At 42.1% G+C, this 18,483-nt stretch overlaps 1 protein-coding gene across 2 annotated transcripts in view; it reads right to left on the reverse strand.

Annotated features, from left to right (window-relative positions):
- Positions 1 to 7,391, reverse strand: part of vps50 (VPS50 subunit of EARP/GARPII complex) — a 138,808-nt gene extending 131,417 nt beyond the window's left edge. Inside the window, exons 1-2 of one of the 2 annotated variants that reach the window (XM_033042743.1) lie at positions 7,241 to 7,391; positions 5,651 to 5,722 (exon numbers count right to left, since the gene is read on the reverse strand). In XM_033042743.1, coding sequence (XP_032898634.1) covers positions 5,651 to 5,722; positions 7,241 to 7,273 — 105 coding nt within the window. In that variant the 5' untranslated portion in view covers positions 7,274 to 7,391. The remainder of the gene's footprint in view (positions 1 to 5,650; positions 5,723 to 7,240) is intronic. The other variant, XM_033042751.1, reaches the window with a different exon arrangement.
- Between the last annotated feature and the right edge of the window lie 11,092 nt (positions 7,392 to 18,483).

Below are 18,483 nucleotides of genomic sequence, written 5' to 3' on the forward strand. Positions count from 1 at the left end.
GCTCTCAATTCAGTTACATCCACGAGTTTAGTTTAGTTTAGAGATACAGCACAGAAACAGGCCCTTCAGCACACCGTGTCCACGTCCACCATGATCACCCATACACTTATTCTATCATACACACCAGGGACAATTTACAGAAGCTAATTAACCTACAGATCTGCACATCTTTGGACTGCGGGAGAACATGGATAAAAGGCGATTCAGGTTAAGACCCTTCCGACTGATTGTAGTGGAGAGGGAGGGGGGGGGGGGGAGACGAGAAGAAAGCTGGAAAAAGGGAGAGGCAGGGCAAAGCATGGCAGGTAATAGGCCGACATAGTTTGGGGGGGGAGGTTGGGTTGATAGTCAGATGGTTGGAACAAAGGCAAGAGATAAGAAAGAAATGTGGGATTATTGGGATGGGTGGACTAACAGTTGCCAGAAAATTACCTGTAGTTGTGCCTCCATGGCTCAGATGATACCACTCAGGGTCTCAGGTCATAAATAAGGGATAGGGGTCAGTAGGTCATTCCATTCAGGGTGTCAGGGCTTATGGGGAGAAGGCAGGAGAATTGGGTTAGGAGGGATAGATAGATCAACCATGATTGATCAGCAGAGTAGATGATGGGCCGAATGGCCTAATTCTGCTCCCATCACTTCTAACATGACTCTTAACCTCCGAGAGAAGATGTCAGGTTCGAATCTCAATCCAGACAGTTAAGCTATGAAACTGCATGCTTACAGCAGAAATATTGAAAAATTGAAATGTTGGTAGGGTCGCTATTATGTGGGCAAGAGAATAAACAGACATTCCTTCTGCCCCCGGATGGTATAGAGATCCTATGCATTCTTTCAGAAGGCAATCGAGTTAAACCAATAGATAACTGCTCTAACTAACATTGTCACAATTTATCCATAAAATAATTATCTGGATATTTCACATTGCTACGCACACACAAGATCTTTTGCTCAATCCAGCATAGAACCAATGGTTGAAAAGCAACCAACAACTTAATTGTGACATTCCGGTCAGGCAAACACCGGACTAATGCAGAGTAAAATTGTATTATTTTCTAATGTTTTGCAATAGTTCCATTAACATCCTCAGCCACAAATGTGTCAGTGTAGCATTTTCTTTCTTTCACACTACTTATTAAACAGGCTGTTAAACAGGATTATTAAATGTAATGTCTATTAATGATATTGAAGCATTTTAAGCTCTTCCCACAAGCAGAACCTTTGAAGGAAGAACATGTCATACCATTAGCTTGGGATGCCTATTTATCCAAATCTAATGCACAGTGTAACACTCAAACAAAGAAAACAGGTTTTGAATTCAGATTCAGCAGAATATGAAGGCAGAGCAAGAAGATATTTTGAGAAAATGGGTAAAAAGTGCATCTCAGCTAGGCAATGAAAAGGATTTAAAGAACTAAATGTCAAATTAGCTTGGGCAGACATTAACACATACACAAAAACTAGTTCTATATTAGTGCCAGAATACATGGCCCCAGCATGCAAGCTCTGCACCGTTGGAAACAATCCCAAAATAAATCTACCAGACCAAGAAGGGTTAGCCACTAAATAGAAAATGAAAGTCCATCATAAAAAATGAACACGAAATTATTTTTTAAAAAAATATTCAATGCAGGCTTGTCAGCTCTCCTATGTATGAAAAGATTTTAAATACACTTCAGTTCTATAGCACACTTGTATATCACCTATCCCACCCTGTACTGAATCAAAACACAAGCACTCCCTCTAGTTTACAGGAAAAGGGAAAATATAGCGATGGTTACAAAGTCTTTGTGCACAATACATACTGCAGAGACAGACTTTTGTTGAACTGATTAGAAAAGTACAGATAATTCAAATGAAAATATATGACCAAAGGGCAAGCAAAACAAACAGTAATTGTTTCCAATCATGTTAGAAGAAAAACAGAGGAGACTATTGGGACTCTTTAAAGCAAATACACTGCAAATAAAAACTCAAAAATGGCGAAACTGTAAAGCAACACCACAGATGACTATTGGTCCATCTGCATTGGATCATTCAAAAAGTAATGCAATTAATCTAACCCTGAACACAATCCATCCCTGGGAAATGATCAATTCCTTTTGAAAAATCTACAATTAGATGTGTATCCATCATCCCATTGATAAGGAATTCCAAATGCTAATGATCTGCCTTGATTTTTTTCTTCACACCATAAATCTATGCCCTCCAACTAAAGAACCTTCAGGCAATGGGATAAAAGGGCACAGTTCATTTTGTTCCATTTAAATCAAGTAAAACAATGTAGTACATTAATTTTCTGCAGCACTTAACATCTATCATGTGATGCATTAGAATAGCTAGGAATCTATTTTTTTTAAATATACCTGTGAAATGGACTCAACAATAAAGTGTTTTTACACTGAACAAATTACACTAGGGGTGTGTGAACAAATGACTTGTCAGTTATTTTATCGACACCGCCTCATGAAAGCGACATTAAGAGCAAGCAATGTCAAAGGTGCAGTTTCTGCTCATGGTATTGCATTTAATTAGCAGGAAAAATACAACAGGAAAAGTACCTTAATGATTATGCTGTCAACATGCCAGAGACTCCTTTTGGGATTATGAGATAAAGTGATATTTTACCAGATTCCCTCTACATTACAGATATTCTGAGAAATTGACTGAGATTTGATATATGTGTAAATAAATATGAAATATCAACTAAATGTAACATACAGCAAAGGCATTGAAGATTTGTAAATTCCAATTGGTGAAAATGTGATGAACCAGATTCATTTACAAAGTTTCACACTGTTGCAAATTATTTCAGACAAATTGCATTCATAATATGTGGTCACACTGTTATTTTGCTGTGCACCCAAGTTGTAAATGGAGCAGACTATTCATTCATACATATTCCAGCACTGAGCTGGTTTCACAGCTCATGTTTTCTTGTACAAAAATGAGTGTGGACCCATAAATGATCAAAAAAATAAATAAGTGCCTACGCAATTTTTTTTCTCCATTCTCCTTCAATTGTTACTTTTAAAATACAGAGTTTTTCTAACATTACAATAGAAATACATTTGATATAGGTGAAATTGACAAGAAACACGATAAAATAGCAACAGACGTGAACCATCTGGCTGCTTAAGCCTGCCTCATCATTTAACACAATAGCTGATCTACACCAGGCTTCATCTGGTTCTCTGTGCCTTCAATCCCCTGATCTTTAAAAAATGTAGCTACCCCTAGTTGAAATATTTTCTTTAAGCTAGCCTCTACATTCACTGAGATAGAGAATTCTAAAAGCTCATCATTCTCTGCAAGAAGAAATTTCCATGACCTTATCCTGGAACTATGTCCTCTTGTTCTAGATTTTTCCATTAGTGAAAACATCTCTACATCTACCCTGTCAGGCCTCATTAGGATCTTATATGGTTACTAAAATCACTCATTCTTCCTAACTTCAAAGAATACAGGCCAAACCTGCTTATCTCTCTTGAAAAGACAATCCACTCATCAAAGGAATTAGCACAACTAATCTCATTTGGACTGCCTCCAACACAATATCCTTTCCTTAATACTTCTGTAGTTAACCTATGCTGTCTCCTTCTGATAAAATTATCTGCCTTTTGATTCCTCCTTCCCAAATGCATTTCTCACATCAAACGCATTGTGCCATGCTTTCACCCAATCTATCCATGTTCTGATGCAGGGTCATAATATCCTCGACAATTAGCTCTTCCTACTATTTTCACATCTTCAGAAAACTTGAACACCTTATATTTTATATAAATATACATATTATAGCAAATAATTGAGGGTAATTAAAGATGTAAAACTACTTTTCATCAAGAGACTTTTAAAGACAGATGTATCTACGGTGTAAAAATAGATTACAAAAACCAAGATAAGAGATAGTTGCCAAATGCATAATTTGCTACTTAACACTTTATTGTCCTTCGCGGAGCATAAGCCCCAGAAAGAATGAAACAATTCATTATCCAAGAAACCAGAATATCCTGTTAAAAATGTCATAAGGGACTACAGAAGGACATAAATTGCTGGTCTAATATATTCTAATAACCACAGCTGAAATTAAAAATGGACAGAAGGCACTAGTCAGGCTGCATTTGGAATATTGTGAGCAATTTTGGGCACCATATCTGAGGAAGGATGTGCTGGCTCTGGAGAAGGTCCAGAGGAGGTTTACAAGAATTATCCCAGAAATGAGTAGGTTAACATATGATGAGCGTTTGACAGCACTGGGCCTGTACTCCCTGGAGTTTAGAAGAATGAGGGGGGGCCTCATTGAAACATACAGAATGGGGAAAGGCTTGGATAGAGTGGATGTTCCACTGGTGGGAGAGTCTAGGTCGAGAGGTCATGGCCTCAGAATTAAAGGACATTCTTTTAGGAAGATGAGGAGGAATTTCATTAGTCAGAGGGTGGTGAATCTGTGGAATTATTTGCACCAGATGGCTGTGGAGGCCAAGTCAGTGGATAGAGAGAGAGAGAGAGACGTATTTAAGGCAGAGGTGGATAGATTCTTGATTAGTACGGCTGTCAGAGGTTAAGGGGAGAAGGCAGAAAAATGGGGGTAGGAGGGAGTGATTGGTCAGCCACGATTGAATGACAGAGTAGACTTGATGGGCCAAATGGCCTAATTCTGCTCCTAGCACTTATGATCTTAACTAAATTGATATATGTTATAATTTATAAATCCCCAAAATGTTAAATGGAGAAAAACCAATCAAAGACCCCAAAACAATTACATAACAAAATATAATTGATCACTTTTGTTTTCAAAAATGTTTGTTCGCAGGATTTGGAACATCTAATCAGAAACAATTTATACATAGCCTAATGTAAAAGATCTAGCACAGTGAAATTGTACATTTGAATAATCTATTTTCAAGTATAATGCCCACAATGATTCTACAGAATAAGGAGGTCTATTTTCTCCCCCACATATTCTATAACTCAGTTCATAGTAAAAATCTTTAGGGTCAGAATTAACCATCAGCTTTTTGAAAAAACAGGTGAAATACAATTAGCAGAATAATCTACATCTGCACCATGAATAACTTCACTTTAATAAATGATTGTTTATTCACCATTGTTTTTGATGCTAACAACTTAATTTCTAATTAACCAAACTATTTTATTTTTACATTTATGAAGTATTAAATCTAATTCTCACAGGTCCATTTTCCAAAGCAAAATAACTTTACAGCTTTACAAGGGAAACTGATCTTTAAAAGGCTTTGTCAATGCATGCAAAAAATGTCATTACACAAAGGGCGGCACAGCGGTCGAGTTGCTGCCTTACAGCGCCAAGACCCGGGTTCAATCCTGACGACGGGTGCTATCTGTATGGAGTTTGTACATTCTCCCCGTGACCAGCGTAGGTGTTCTCCAGTGGCTCATTTCCTCCCACACTTCAAAGACATATAGGTTTGTAGACTAATTGCCGTGGTAAAAATTGTAAATTGTCCCAAGTGTGTGTAGGATAGTTTTAGTGTATGGGGATCGCTGGTCGGCGCGGTCTCAGTGGGCTGAAGGGCCTGTTTCCGCACTGTATCTCTAAACCAAAGTAAAAGTAAACTTGAAATGATAAAAATTGCATAATATTGACAACATGATAACTTTGGCACAATACCTTGCTGGGGATTCGAAAGTTTTCAACAGGAGATTTAATCTCTGGCACACTTTCTTGGGGGCTTTTCAGGCCCTGAAAAAAGTAAGAAAAATAGAACATATCAACGATGATCATGATGAAGAATATCACATCTTTACATGCCATGCTGCGTTTTGCATTCCAGCATACCATGCAAGATAACTGAATAGCAAAATCTATCTGCTTTAAAATTAATTCTAATGAATAATAGCAATTGAAACAATAGAAGAGGAGGGAAGAGACTGCAGCCCTAAGATTTTTGCCTCCACCACAGTGAGGAGGTGCTTGGAGGACTCACTGTGGTGGTGTTAATTTGTGTTTATTGTTGTTATTATTGTATGATTGTATGTATGACTGCAGGCACGAAATTTCGTTCAGACCGTAAGGTCTGAATGACAATAAAGGCATTCAATTCAATTCAATCAATCAATGAACGAGGACCAAGAGCAAATTTATTGAGTGTCACACCCAATTTTTATCCTGCTCTCTTCCACACGACTCTAATCCAATTTCTCCTTAGCTTTACTTGATTTTTCTTAACTCAATTTCTCTGCATAGATCTAGACAAATTGCCACCTCAAATTCAAGATACAATTTCCTCCTACTTTAAATTAAGATTTAATTTTCTCACTGACAAGAGGACATAGCTTTAAGGCAAGAGAGGCAAAGTTTAAAGGAGATGTGCAGGACATTTTTTTAAATATAGAGACTGGGAGTTGGTGGTGGAGACAGATTTGATAGTGCAATTTAAGAGGTTTTTATACAGACAAAAGGATATGCAGTGAACAAAAGGATAAAAATCAAAAGTAAGCAGATGGGATTAGTTTAATTTGGCATCATGTACTGCACTGACATTGTGGGATAATGGGCCTGACCTATGTTGTACTGTTCTATATTCCATCTGTGTTCAGTCTCATTGTCTTTATGATGGCAAACCCACATTTTTCACCAACACTTCAGTTTCATCATTTTTCTTCTACCAATGATTCCCCTCCACCATGGTCTACTGGGTTCAGACTATTTCACAGGTCCACTTCCTACATGTTGGTCTCACCCCTCCCCACCACGTTCAGTGCATTTCTTTTTCCAGAGACCCTGACAACACGTTAACAGATTAACATCCATTTCTGCCAAATCCTACATGACGCTGCCAACACCTGCCTCACGTTCAATTTTCCAAAGAGAATGGTCTCAACAATTATCTGATCTACTTATTTCACAACCCCCTGCCCGAACGCCCCAATCTATTTCCCTACCATTCCACAGTAAATAAATGCCTGCCCTTTTACTTCCTACTTCACAATCAAAGAGCCCAAAGCAAAGAGTAACAAACATTGCAATACTGCATTAATTGCAACTGATTGTGGGGGTCAGATACTCTCCCCTCCTCCCCCAGAATCAAGCTGCTCCTATCCAACATGACCCCTTGCTTCCCTTCCCTTCCCTTCCCTTCCCTTCCCTGTCCGTGGGCTTTAGCCCCTTTAAACCCGCGGCTTGTCCCTGCCGATAGCTCGGGCCTAAACGATGCTTTGGCTTCAACCACGCTCACAGCCCACAACAGTTCGCCATTACCTGACGGGACATGAGAGACTTTATTTTCTGCATCCTCCTGTCTCTTGGAATTCGCTCCGGGCGACGGTAACTCGACCCTGAGCTTCAAGGCTGCGGCCCTCACGCCTCAACTCCGGCAGCCGCCATGTTTGTGTCATGTGACCGCAGGTGTGCGAGGCATGATGGGATCTGTAGTCCTGGCAGTGACTACATCTCCCAGGGAGGGGGCATTGTGGCAGTAAGTGTGAACCACATCTCCCAGGGAGGGGGCATTGTGGCAGTAAGTGTGAACCACATCTCCCAGGGAGGGGGCATTGTGGCAGTAAGTGTGAGCTACATCTCCCAGGGAGGGGGCATTGTGACAGTAAGTGTGAACTACATACATCTCCCAGGGAGGGGGCATTGTGGCAGTAAGTGTGAGCTACATCTCCCAGGGAGGGGGCATTGTGGCAGTAAGTGTGAGCTACATACATCTCCCAGGGAGGGGGCATTGTGGCAGTAAGTGTGAGCCATATCTCCCAGGGAGGGGGCATTGTGGCAGTAAGTGTGAGCTACATACATCTTCCAGGGAGGGGGCATTGTGGCAGTAAGTGTGAGCTACATCTCCCAGGGAGGGGGCATTGTGGCAGTAAGTGTGAACCACATCTCCCAGGGAGGGGGCATTGTGGCAGTAAGTGTGAGCTACATCTCACAGGGAGGGGGCATTGTGGCAGTAAGTGTGAGCTACATCTCCCAGGGAGGGGGCATTGTGACAGTAAGTGTGAACTACATACATCTCCCAGGGAGGGGGCATTGTGGCAGTAAGTGTGAGCTACATCTCCCAGGGAGGGGGCATTGTGGCAGTAAGTGTGAGCTACATACATCTCCCAGGGAGGGGACATTGTGGCAGTAAGTGTGAGCATATCTCCCAGGGAGGGGGCATTGTGGCAGTAAGTGTGAGCTACATACATCTTCCAGGGAGGGGGCATTGTGGCAGTAAGTGTGAGCTACATCTCCCAGGGAGGGGGCATTGTGGCAGTAAGTGTGAACCACATCTCCCAGGGAGGGGGCATTGTGGCAGTAAGTGTGAGCTACATCTCACAGGGAGGGGGCATTGTGGCAGTAAGTGTGAGCTACATCTCCCAGGGAGGGGGGCATTGTGGCAGTAAGTGTGAACCACATCTCCCAGGGAGGGGGCATTGTGGCAGTAAGTGTGAGCTACATCTCCCTGGGAGGGGGCATTGTGGCAGTAAGTGTGAGCTACATCTCCCTGGGAGGGGGCATTGTGGCAGTAAGTGTGAGCTACAGCTCCCTGGGAGGGGGCATTGTGGCGCATCCACCGGCTACTGATGTGACAACCTGGAGTGGAGCAAAGATTATAAATCTTTGGAGTGGAGGGTCTTCACGTTAGACACAAATGCTGGAGTCTCAGCGGGACAGGCAGCATCTCTCTGGGGAGAAGGAATGGGTGACCTTTTCGGTCGAGACCCTCGGGGGGAGGGGTTCCCCCTCCCATTGGTCCGGAACATTTGCATTTTTCAGCTTGAAATTGTGTAATATGGTGCATACTGTAGCGAGTCTTTTAACTCACACTTGAATGCAATATATATGCTTTAAATTGGATTGGAGCATTTTTGAAAGGGGAGAGGCTGTGCGATCACTGATCACTGGCCTTGGGGGTACCTGGTGAGGGAGTGGAGCAACCGAGTGGGGAGAGAGTGTGGAAGAAGGGTGTCCCCCCTCCGAGGGTAGGAACTTTTTGAAATTTGATGTATTCAAATCATGTTTTAGTGCACTGTAGAAGTATGATTTCAATGTTTTTTGTATGAAGTATTTTTAAGAGGTAACTTTTTAAGGGGTATCTTTATCCACACAAAGGGTAATGGGTGCATGGAACAAGCTGCCAGAGGAGGTAGTTGAGGCAGGGACCATCCCAACATTTAAGAAAAAGTTAGATTGATACATGGGTAGGACAGGTTTGGAGGTATGGACCAAAAGCAGCTGGGACATGTTGGTGGGTGTGGGCAAGTTGCGCCGAAGGGCCTGTATCACTCTATGACTACATTATGCCTCCACCATGCATGAATGCTTCAAAATCAAGTGATCGAGTTTTATTGCCATATACTCAAGCATAGAAACATAGAAAATAGGTGCAGGAATAGGCCATCGGCCCTTCGAGCCAGCACTGCCATCAAATATGATCATGGCTATTCATCTAAAATCAGTACCTCTTTCCTGTTTTTTCCCCATACCCCTTGATGTCGTTAGACCCAAGAACTAAATGAAACTCTCTCTTGAAAACATCCAGTGAATTGGCCTGCACTACCTTCTGTGGCAGAGAATTCCACAGATTCACAACTCTCTGCGTGAAGAAAGTTTGTTCTCATCTCAGTCCTAACTGGCCCCCCCTTTATTCTTAAACTGTGACCCATGGTTCTGAACGCCCCCAACATCGGGAACATTTTTCCTGCAGTTACAGTAAGTGAAAATCTAGCAGGCAAGCAGGATGCTTTCACCAACCACCCCCATTTGAAGGCCGCTATCTTCCACCGTTTCTACCCAGTGCTTGGTACCTACCTCCAGCAACCACTGGTTGTCCTCCAGGATGCACCGAGCCGCAGCCTGATCCATGCCGGTCACCTGGGCGAATTCGGCATAGAGACTCTCATGGCAGCGGCGCAACGCTTCGACGCCTCCGACGGCCCGGGACTCTTGCACTGAGGCTGCTCCATGGCCGAAGCTGCAGTGAGCGACTCGCCAGCCCGGCAAACACTCGCCAACCCCGCTCCCCGTCCGCATCTGTCCCCGACGCTGCTTCTGCTTCCAACACCCGCGGCCCATGCAGTTGAGATAAGTTTTGAAATTTTCGTTGATCACAGAATTTCTCACAACAGAGCGAGAGAAATTTGTGATCAGCGTGAGAATTTGGTGAAATGCGTGATTCTCACGCTCAATGCATGGGAGTTGGCAGCCCTGCCTCTCTCTCTCCCCCTTTCTCTCTCCCCCCCTCTCTCCCCCCCTTTCTCTCTCCCCCCCTCTTTCTCCCCCCTCTCTCCCCCTCTCTCTTCCCCCCCTCTCTCCCTCCCTCTCCCTCCCCCCCTCTCGCTCCGTCTCTCTCTCCCTCGCCCCCTCTCTCTCCCCCCCTCTCTCTCTCCCCCCTCTCCCTCTCCCCCCTCTCTCTCTCCCCCCCTCTCTCTCCCCCCACCTCTCCCCCCCTCTCTCTCGCTCCCCTCTCTCTCCCCCTCTCACTCCTCTCTTCCTCCCCTCTCTTTCCCCCTCTCCCTCCCACCTCACTCTCCCCCCTCTCTCGTGTCCCCTCTCTCTCCCCTCTCTTTCCCCTAACTCTCTCTCCCCTCTCTTTCCCCTAACTCCCTCTCCCCTCTCTTTCCCCTAACTCTCTCTCCCCCTCTCTTTCTTCTCTCCCCCCTCTTCTCTCTCCCCCCTCTCTCTCCCTCTCCACACTCTCTCCCTTCTCTCCCCTCTCTCTCTGTATCTCTCTCTTCCCCCTCTCTCTCATCTCTCTCTCCTTTCTCTCCCTCTCTCTCCCCCATTTCTCCCTCCCACCTCACTCTCCCCCTTGCTCTCTCTCCCCTCTCCCTTTCTCCTCTGTCTCTATCTCCTCTTTCTTTGCCCCCCATCTTTCTCTCTTCCCCCGTTTCTCTCTTTCTCCCCCTCTCTCCCTCTCTCTTTTACCATCCCTCTCTCTTCCCCCTCTCTCTCTTACCCTCTCCACTCCCTCTCTCTCTTCCCTCTTTCTTCCGTCTCACCCCTGTCTCTCTTCCCCCTCTCTCCCACCTCACTCACCCCCTTCTCTCTCCCCTCTCTCTCTCCCCCCTGTCTCCCTCTCCTTCCCCTCTCTCTCTCTCTCTCCACCTCCCTTTGAGAGTCTGTTCCTTCGGCACAGAGACTCTCGCGGCAGCGGCGCGACGCTTCCGACGCCTCCTACGGCCCGGGGCACTCGCACTGGAGCTGCTCGATGGCCGGAACTGCAGCGAGAGAGACTCGGCAGCCCCACAAACACTCGCCAGTGCCAGCTCCCCGCATCTGTCCCCGCAAACACTCGCCTGTCCCCGCATCTGTTCCGGCCGCTGGTTCTGCTCCCATCCCTCCCTCAGCCCCGGTTCTCCAACACCCGCGGACCATGCAGTTTATCCGAGTTTTGAAATTTTCGTTGATCACAGAATTTCTCACCACAGAGCGTGAGAAATTTCTGATCAGCGTGAGGGCGTGAAAGTTTCCTTGAGGGCGTGATTCTCACGCTCAAAGCGTGAGAGTTGGCAGCCCTGTATCCTGTACCTGCCTTCTCTCCATACCCCCTGATCCATTTAGCCACAAGAGCCACATCTAACTCCCTCTTAAATATAGCCAATGAACTGGCCTCAACTACTTTCTGTGGCAGAGAATTCCACAAATTCACCACTCTCTGTGTGAAAAAAAAATGTATCATCTCAGTCCTAAAAGACTTTCCCCTTATCCTTAAACTGTGAGCCCTTGTTCTGGACTTCCCCAACATCGGGAACAATCTGCCTGCATCTAGCCTGTACAAGCCCTTAAGAATTTTGTAAATTTCTATAAGATCCCCCCTAAATCTGCTAAATTCCAGCGAGTACAAGCCAAGTCTATCCAGTCTTTCCTCGTATGAAAGTCCTGACATCCCAGGAATCAGTCTGGTGAACCTTCTCTGTACTCCCTCTATGTCACAAATGTCTTTCCTCAGATTTGGAGACCAAAACTGTACGCAATACTCCAGGTGTGGTCTCACCAAGGCCCTGTACAACTGCAGTAGAACCTCCCTGCTCCTATACTCAAATACTTTTGCTATGAATGCTAACATACCATTCGCTTTCTTCACTGACTGCTGCACCTGCATGCCTACTTTCAATGACCGGTGTACCATGACACACAGGTCTTGTTGCATCTCCCCTTTTCCTAATCGGCCACCATTCAGATAATAGTCTACTTTCCTGTTCTTGCCACCAAAGTGGATAACCTCAAATTTATCCACATTATACTTCATCTGCCATGCATTTTCCCACTCACCCAACCTATCCAAGTCACCTTGCAGCCTCCTAGCATCCTCCTCACAGCTAACACTGCCTCCCAGCTTCGTGTCATCCGCAAGCTTGGAGATGTTGCATTCCATTCCCTCGTCCAAATCATGAATATATATTGTAAATAGCTGGGGTCCCAGCACTGAGCCTTGCGGTACCCCACTAGTCACTGCCTGCCATTCTGAAAAGGACCCGCTTACTCCTACTCTTTGCTTCCTGTATACCAGCCAGTTCTCTATCCACATCAATACTGAACCCCCAATACCATGTGCTTTAAGTTTGCATACTAATCTCTTATGTGGGACCTTGTCGAAAGCCTTCTGAAAGTCCAGATATAGCACATCCACTGGTTCTCCCTTATCTACTCACCTCGTTACATCCTCGAAAAAGTCTATAAGATTCGTCAGACATGATTTACCTTTCATAAATCCATGCTGACTATGTCCAATGATTTTACCACTTTCCAAATGTGCTGCTATCCCATCTTTAATAACTAGCATTTTCCCCACTACCGATGTTAGACTAACTGGTCTGTAATTCCCCGTTTTCTCTCTCCCTCCTTTTTTTAAAAGTGGGGTTACATTAGCTACCCTCCAATCCTCAGGAACTACTCCAGAATCTAAAGAGTTTTGAAAAATTATCACTGATGCATCCACTATTTCTGGGGCTACTTCCTTAAGCACTCTGGGATGCAGCCTATCTGGCCCTGGGATTTATCGGCCTTTAATCCATTCAATTTACCTAACACCACTTCCCGACTAACCTGGATTTCACTCAGTTCCTCCATCTCATTTGACCCCGGTCCCCTGCTATTTCCGGCAGATTATTTATGTCTTCCTTAGTGAAGACAGAACCAAAGTAGTTATTCAATTGGTCTGCCGTCCTTGTTCCCCATGATCAATTCACCTGTTTCTGACTGCAAGACTTCATTTGTTTTAACTAATCTTTTTCTCTTCACATATCTATAAAAGCTTTTGCAGTCAGTTTTTATGTTCTCTGTCAGTTTTCTTTCATAAACTAATTTTGTTTTCCTAAGTATAGCCCTTTGTCCTCCTCTGCTGGACTAGAATTTCTCCCAGTCCTCTGGTAGGCGGCTTTTTCTGGCTAATTTGTATGCTTCATCTTTTGTTTTGATACTATACCTGATTTCCCTTGTTATCCACGGATGCACTACCTTCCCAGATTTATTATTTTGCCAAACTGGGATGAACAATTGTTGTAGTTCATCCATGTGGTCTTTAAATACCTTCCATTGCATATCCACCGTCAACCCTTTAAGAATAGATTGCCAGTCTATCTTGACCAATTCACGTCTCATACCCTTTCTTTAAGTTCAGAAAGTTACCTTTCTTTAAGTTCAGAACCCTTGTTTCTGAATTGATTATGTCGACCCAAAACGTCACCCAACGATGTTGTCTATATGAACTTTAGTAAGGCATTTGATAAGATCCCACAAGAAAGGCTGGTCCACAAAGTTAAGGCTAGCTAACTAAAAAAAATTTAGGTCCAAAAGTCTTGGTGCCAGGAGGGAGAAGGTAATGATGGGAAAAAAAGTTTTCTGATTGTAAGTCTGTAACTGGTGCTGGGACTCGTGTTGTTTCTGATACATTAGTGATTTGGAAGTAAATATAGGAGGCATGATTAGTAAGTTTGCAGATGACACAAAAAATTATTTTGTTGGGATCAAAAGGAGGTTGACTAAGCTTCAGTGAGACATAAATCAGATTGAACTTTGGGCAGAGCAACGGCATATGAAATTTGACCTCGACAAGTGCAATGTGATGCATTTTGTGAACAAAAAGACGTAGGACATCTCCTCACGGTATGTCTACTTTGAAGTAATTCTCTCACCGACGAGAGTTCTGCAACATCCTCTCTTGCTCACCCTCTGTGACCTCTCTGACTACAACATTTTCCTTGATCTTAATCCCCTTTGTCTCATTTTCACACCTTACACTTCCTTATCTCTGTATCTCCCTCTCCCCTGACTCAGTCTGAAGAAGGGTCACGACCCGAAACATCACGCATTCTTTCTATCCAGAGATGCTGCCTGTCCCACTGAGTTACTCTAGCATTTTGTGTCTATCTTAGACGTAGGACATATTCTGTAAATAAGGATTGTTGATATACGGAGAGATCAAGGGTCCAAGTCCATGGTTTCCTGCAAGTGGCAAAACAGGTTGATAGGGTGATGAAGAAGACACATGTGCTCTAGATGTCAGCTGATCTACATCGGTGAGACCAAGCGGAGGCTGGGCGATCGTTTCGTCGAACACCTCCGCTCGGTCCGCAATAACCAACCTGACCTTCCGGTGGCTCAGCACTTCAACTCTCCCTCCCATTCCCCCTCTGACCTCTCTGTCCTGGGTCTCCTCCATGGCCAGAGTGAGCAACACCGGAAATTGGAGGAGCAGCACCTCTTGGGGAGTCTGCATCCTGCGGGCATAAACATTGAATTCTCCCAATTATGTTAGCCCTTGCTGTCTCCTCCCATCCCTCAGCCCTCGGGCTCCTCCTCCTCCTTTTTCCTTTCTTCTCCCCGCCACCCCCCATCATTCTGAAGAAGGGTTTCGGCCCGAAACGTTGCCGATTTCCTTCGCTCCATAGATGCTGCTGCACCCGCTGAGTTTCTCCAGCATTTTTGTGTACCAAGACATATGTCATGTTTCCCTTTGCAGGCCCAGGCATTGAATATCAGAGTTGGGACGTTACATTGCACCTTTACATAACACTGGTTGGGCCACATTTGAAGTATTATCTGTTGGCATACTGGTTGGCATACTGTGAGAAAGATGTGGTTGTGCTGGAAAGAATGCAGAGATCCACCAGAATATTGCCTGGATTGCAGGACTTTTGTGATGGGGGAGAGATTGGATAGATTGACTTTATTTTCCCTAGAGCAAAGTAGGAGGAGGGGTGTGATTGAAGTAGAAAATTATAAAAGTCATGGTTAAGGTAGATAGTGAGAATCTTTTTCACATGGTAGCTGTATGAAAAACAAGATAGGCTAAGTTTAAGATGAGGGGAAAGAGCTTTAAAGGGAATTTGAGGATAAGATTTTGTTTTTAGAGAGACAGTGGTTGATATTGGAACTTCCTGACAAAGGAGGTGGTGAAATCAGATTTTTTTTTTTTTTTTTTAATTGATTAGAAGTAAGTACAATACAGTGGCACCTTTTTACAGGTTCCAAAAATTATGTTAACATATTACATTCTCTGTACAACTTCCTTTTTTTTTTAAAGAGAAAAGTAAGAAAAAAAGAGGTAGTAAAGAGTGAAGGAAAGTCTAGTGTGTGTGAGTAAAAAGAGGAAAAAAGAGAAATAAGTAATAAAAGAAAACAGGAGGGAGTTTATCCAATCGCCACAAGGAGATGATTTTTTATATTCTAGATCGTCTTTCACCCTTACCTGAAACTTTTAATTTTCACGATACTGTTGCACCACATGAATCCAAGAAATCAATAAATGGAGACCAACTCATTAAGAATTGGTCTTGTTTGTCTATTAGGAGGAATCTCATTTCTTCCAAGTGTGCTGTGTCCAACATATTACTGATCCACATTTTAAATGTTGGTGTATTAGCGTTTTTCCAAAATTTAAGTATAAGTTTTTTTGCTGTTATTAACCCATAATTAAAGAATGAATTTTGGGGCTTAGTGAAATCAGATTTGATCAGCCTGTTTCACATCACAGACATTTAGACAGGCATTTGGTTAGGCAAGACACGGAAGGATACTGACCAATGTGCGTGAATGGCATTAGTATAGATGGGCAAAAGGTTCAACGTAGAAGTGGTAGGTCACAGCGCCAGTTTCCGTGTTGTATAACTAATTCTATCACTCTTTCAGCACAGATGTCCCTATCAAATTTCCTAATGCTTATTTTGCATTATTAGGCAAAGTTAAGTGGTACAAAATGAATTCAATAACATATTAAAATCTTGTGTTCTATGTTAATCTCAATACAAATTACAGCAATACAACAATTTGTAGCATTTCGCCCCAATTGCTAATTCAGCCTTTTAAGCCACTAAGTTATTAAATAAAAAATCACAAATATGTAGTTCTGGTCACATTATGCTTGCAACCTATCGTTGAATTGAAAGGATGTATTCACATTGGGACATGGTTTTTTTTCACAACTAGGTGGAGCTGAGAGTTTGCAAATGCTGTGGAAAAGCTTGCACAAGTTTACACTTGATACCATTAGCCCCAGAGAGCCTTATGAAATGCCTGCAAGGAGATCATTTGGGAGATTGCATTTTATTGCTAGCAATTATCCAACTACTCCCCCATCCCTCCTTTTTTGCATTGGGAGTAAATACAACAATGCTTTGGATATCAAGCACTTACAGTGCATTCAGAAAGTATTCACACCCCTTCACTTTTTCCACATTTGTTACGTTACAGCCTTATTCTTTTTTTTATTTTTTTTAAATAATATTTTTATTAGAAGTAGACATATTATAAAGTATGGTTACATATTATAGTAAAAAAACTTTCCATATACATCAGTCATACATTATTAAAGTTTTCAATTGTCGATTACTTCTACTTCTAGTGTTTTTTTTATATAGAAAAAGAGAGAAAGAGAGAATAAAGAGTTACAAATATCAAAAAAACAAAAAAGGTGGAATGGATTACTTATAATACGTCATTGGAGATAGGTTCGTAGATTATAAAGTATGACTTTTCATCTAATCCTGAGTTCAAGTTTCAGTTGGGTTTTCGTGCTGGGCCAATCTATCCCGTCAGATAATTAATGAATGGAGCCCATATTTTCTCAAAAAGTTCTTGTTTGTCCATTAAGACAAGTCTAATTCTTTCTAGATATAGGGTCTCCGACATTTCCACAATCCACATTTTAATTGTGGGGGTTGTAGGGCCTTTCCAAAATTTTAATATTAATTTTTTCCCGGTTATTATACTGTAGTCGAGGAAATTTCTTTGGCTTGTTGTGAATGTTAAACTTTGCTCTGATATTCCAAGTATTATTAATTTTGAGTTTGGATCCAGTTTTGTATTAATAACTTCTGAAATTATTTCAAAAATATCAGTCCAGAAATGTTTAATTTTTATACAATTTGCAAACGTATGTGTTAAATTAGCATCTAGATGTAGACATTTATCACAAATAGGAGAGATTTGTGGGAAGATTCTATTTAGTTTTATTTTATAGTGTAATCTATTTAAGACTTTAAATTGGATTAAAGCATGTCAGGCATTTAACGAACATTGATGTATATGTTGTAAACCTTTGTCCCACAAATCTTTCGTTATAGGATGACCTAATTCATTTTCCCATGTGTGTCTATATGGTTCCGTCGGTGGTACCTCGTTGTTTAAGAGGGTGTTATAAATATAAGATATTAATTTTTCAGTTAGGATGCTTGTTCAAACATTCATCAAGGATTTCTGGTTCCCTAGTCCTGTAGACTGTGTTCGATTTAACATAATCTCTAATTTGTAGATATCTGAAGAAATTATTTGAGTGCAGTCCATGATTCTGTTGTAACTCTTGAAATGAAAGAAAAGTGCCTTTCCCATAAAGATGTCCAATCTTTTTAATTCCATAATTTTTCCATTGTGTGAAACCCTTATCCAAAAAGGATGGCTTGAATAAAGGATTATTTACAATGGGAAGGCATAGTGGTATATTATTCAATTTTAAAACTTTTTTAAATTGTTTCCAAATTCGTATTCCACTATGTATTATGGGGTTTTCCTGTTAGGTTTTTTTGTGCAGTTTTGTGGTAGCAAATATGATCGAACCAATTTCAAAAGGTAAACAGTCTTCCTTTTCCATCCTTAACCAATCTGGTTGTTGATCCATTTCTTCCAGCCAGAAATTCATGTTTTTAATATGGACTGCCCAGAAATAAAACAAGAAATTTGGCAAAGCCAAACCTCCATTTATCTTTGACTTACATAAATGTTTTTTACTTATTCTATGATTCTTATAATCCCAGATAAATCTTGTAACAATGGAGTCGTCTTTTTTGGAAAAAGTTTTTGGGATATATATCGGGATTAATTGAAATAGGTACAGTAGTTGCGGTAAGAAGATCATTTTTATAGCATTAATTCTACCAAGCATTGAAATGGGAAGTGTTTTCCAGTATTGAATATTCTTGTGTAGTTTATTCAGTAAGGGTGGAACATTTAGTTTAAATAAAGAGGTATATGTCTTAGTTACATAGATTCCTAAGTATTTAAATTTATCTTTAACTATTTTA

This window comes from Amblyraja radiata, chromosome 2 (assembly GCF_010909765.2).
Source record: "Amblyraja radiata isolate CabotCenter1 chromosome 2, sAmbRad1.1.pri, whole genome shotgun sequence".
NCBI lineage: Eukaryota > Metazoa > Chordata > Chondrichthyes > Rajiformes > Rajidae > Amblyraja > Amblyraja radiata.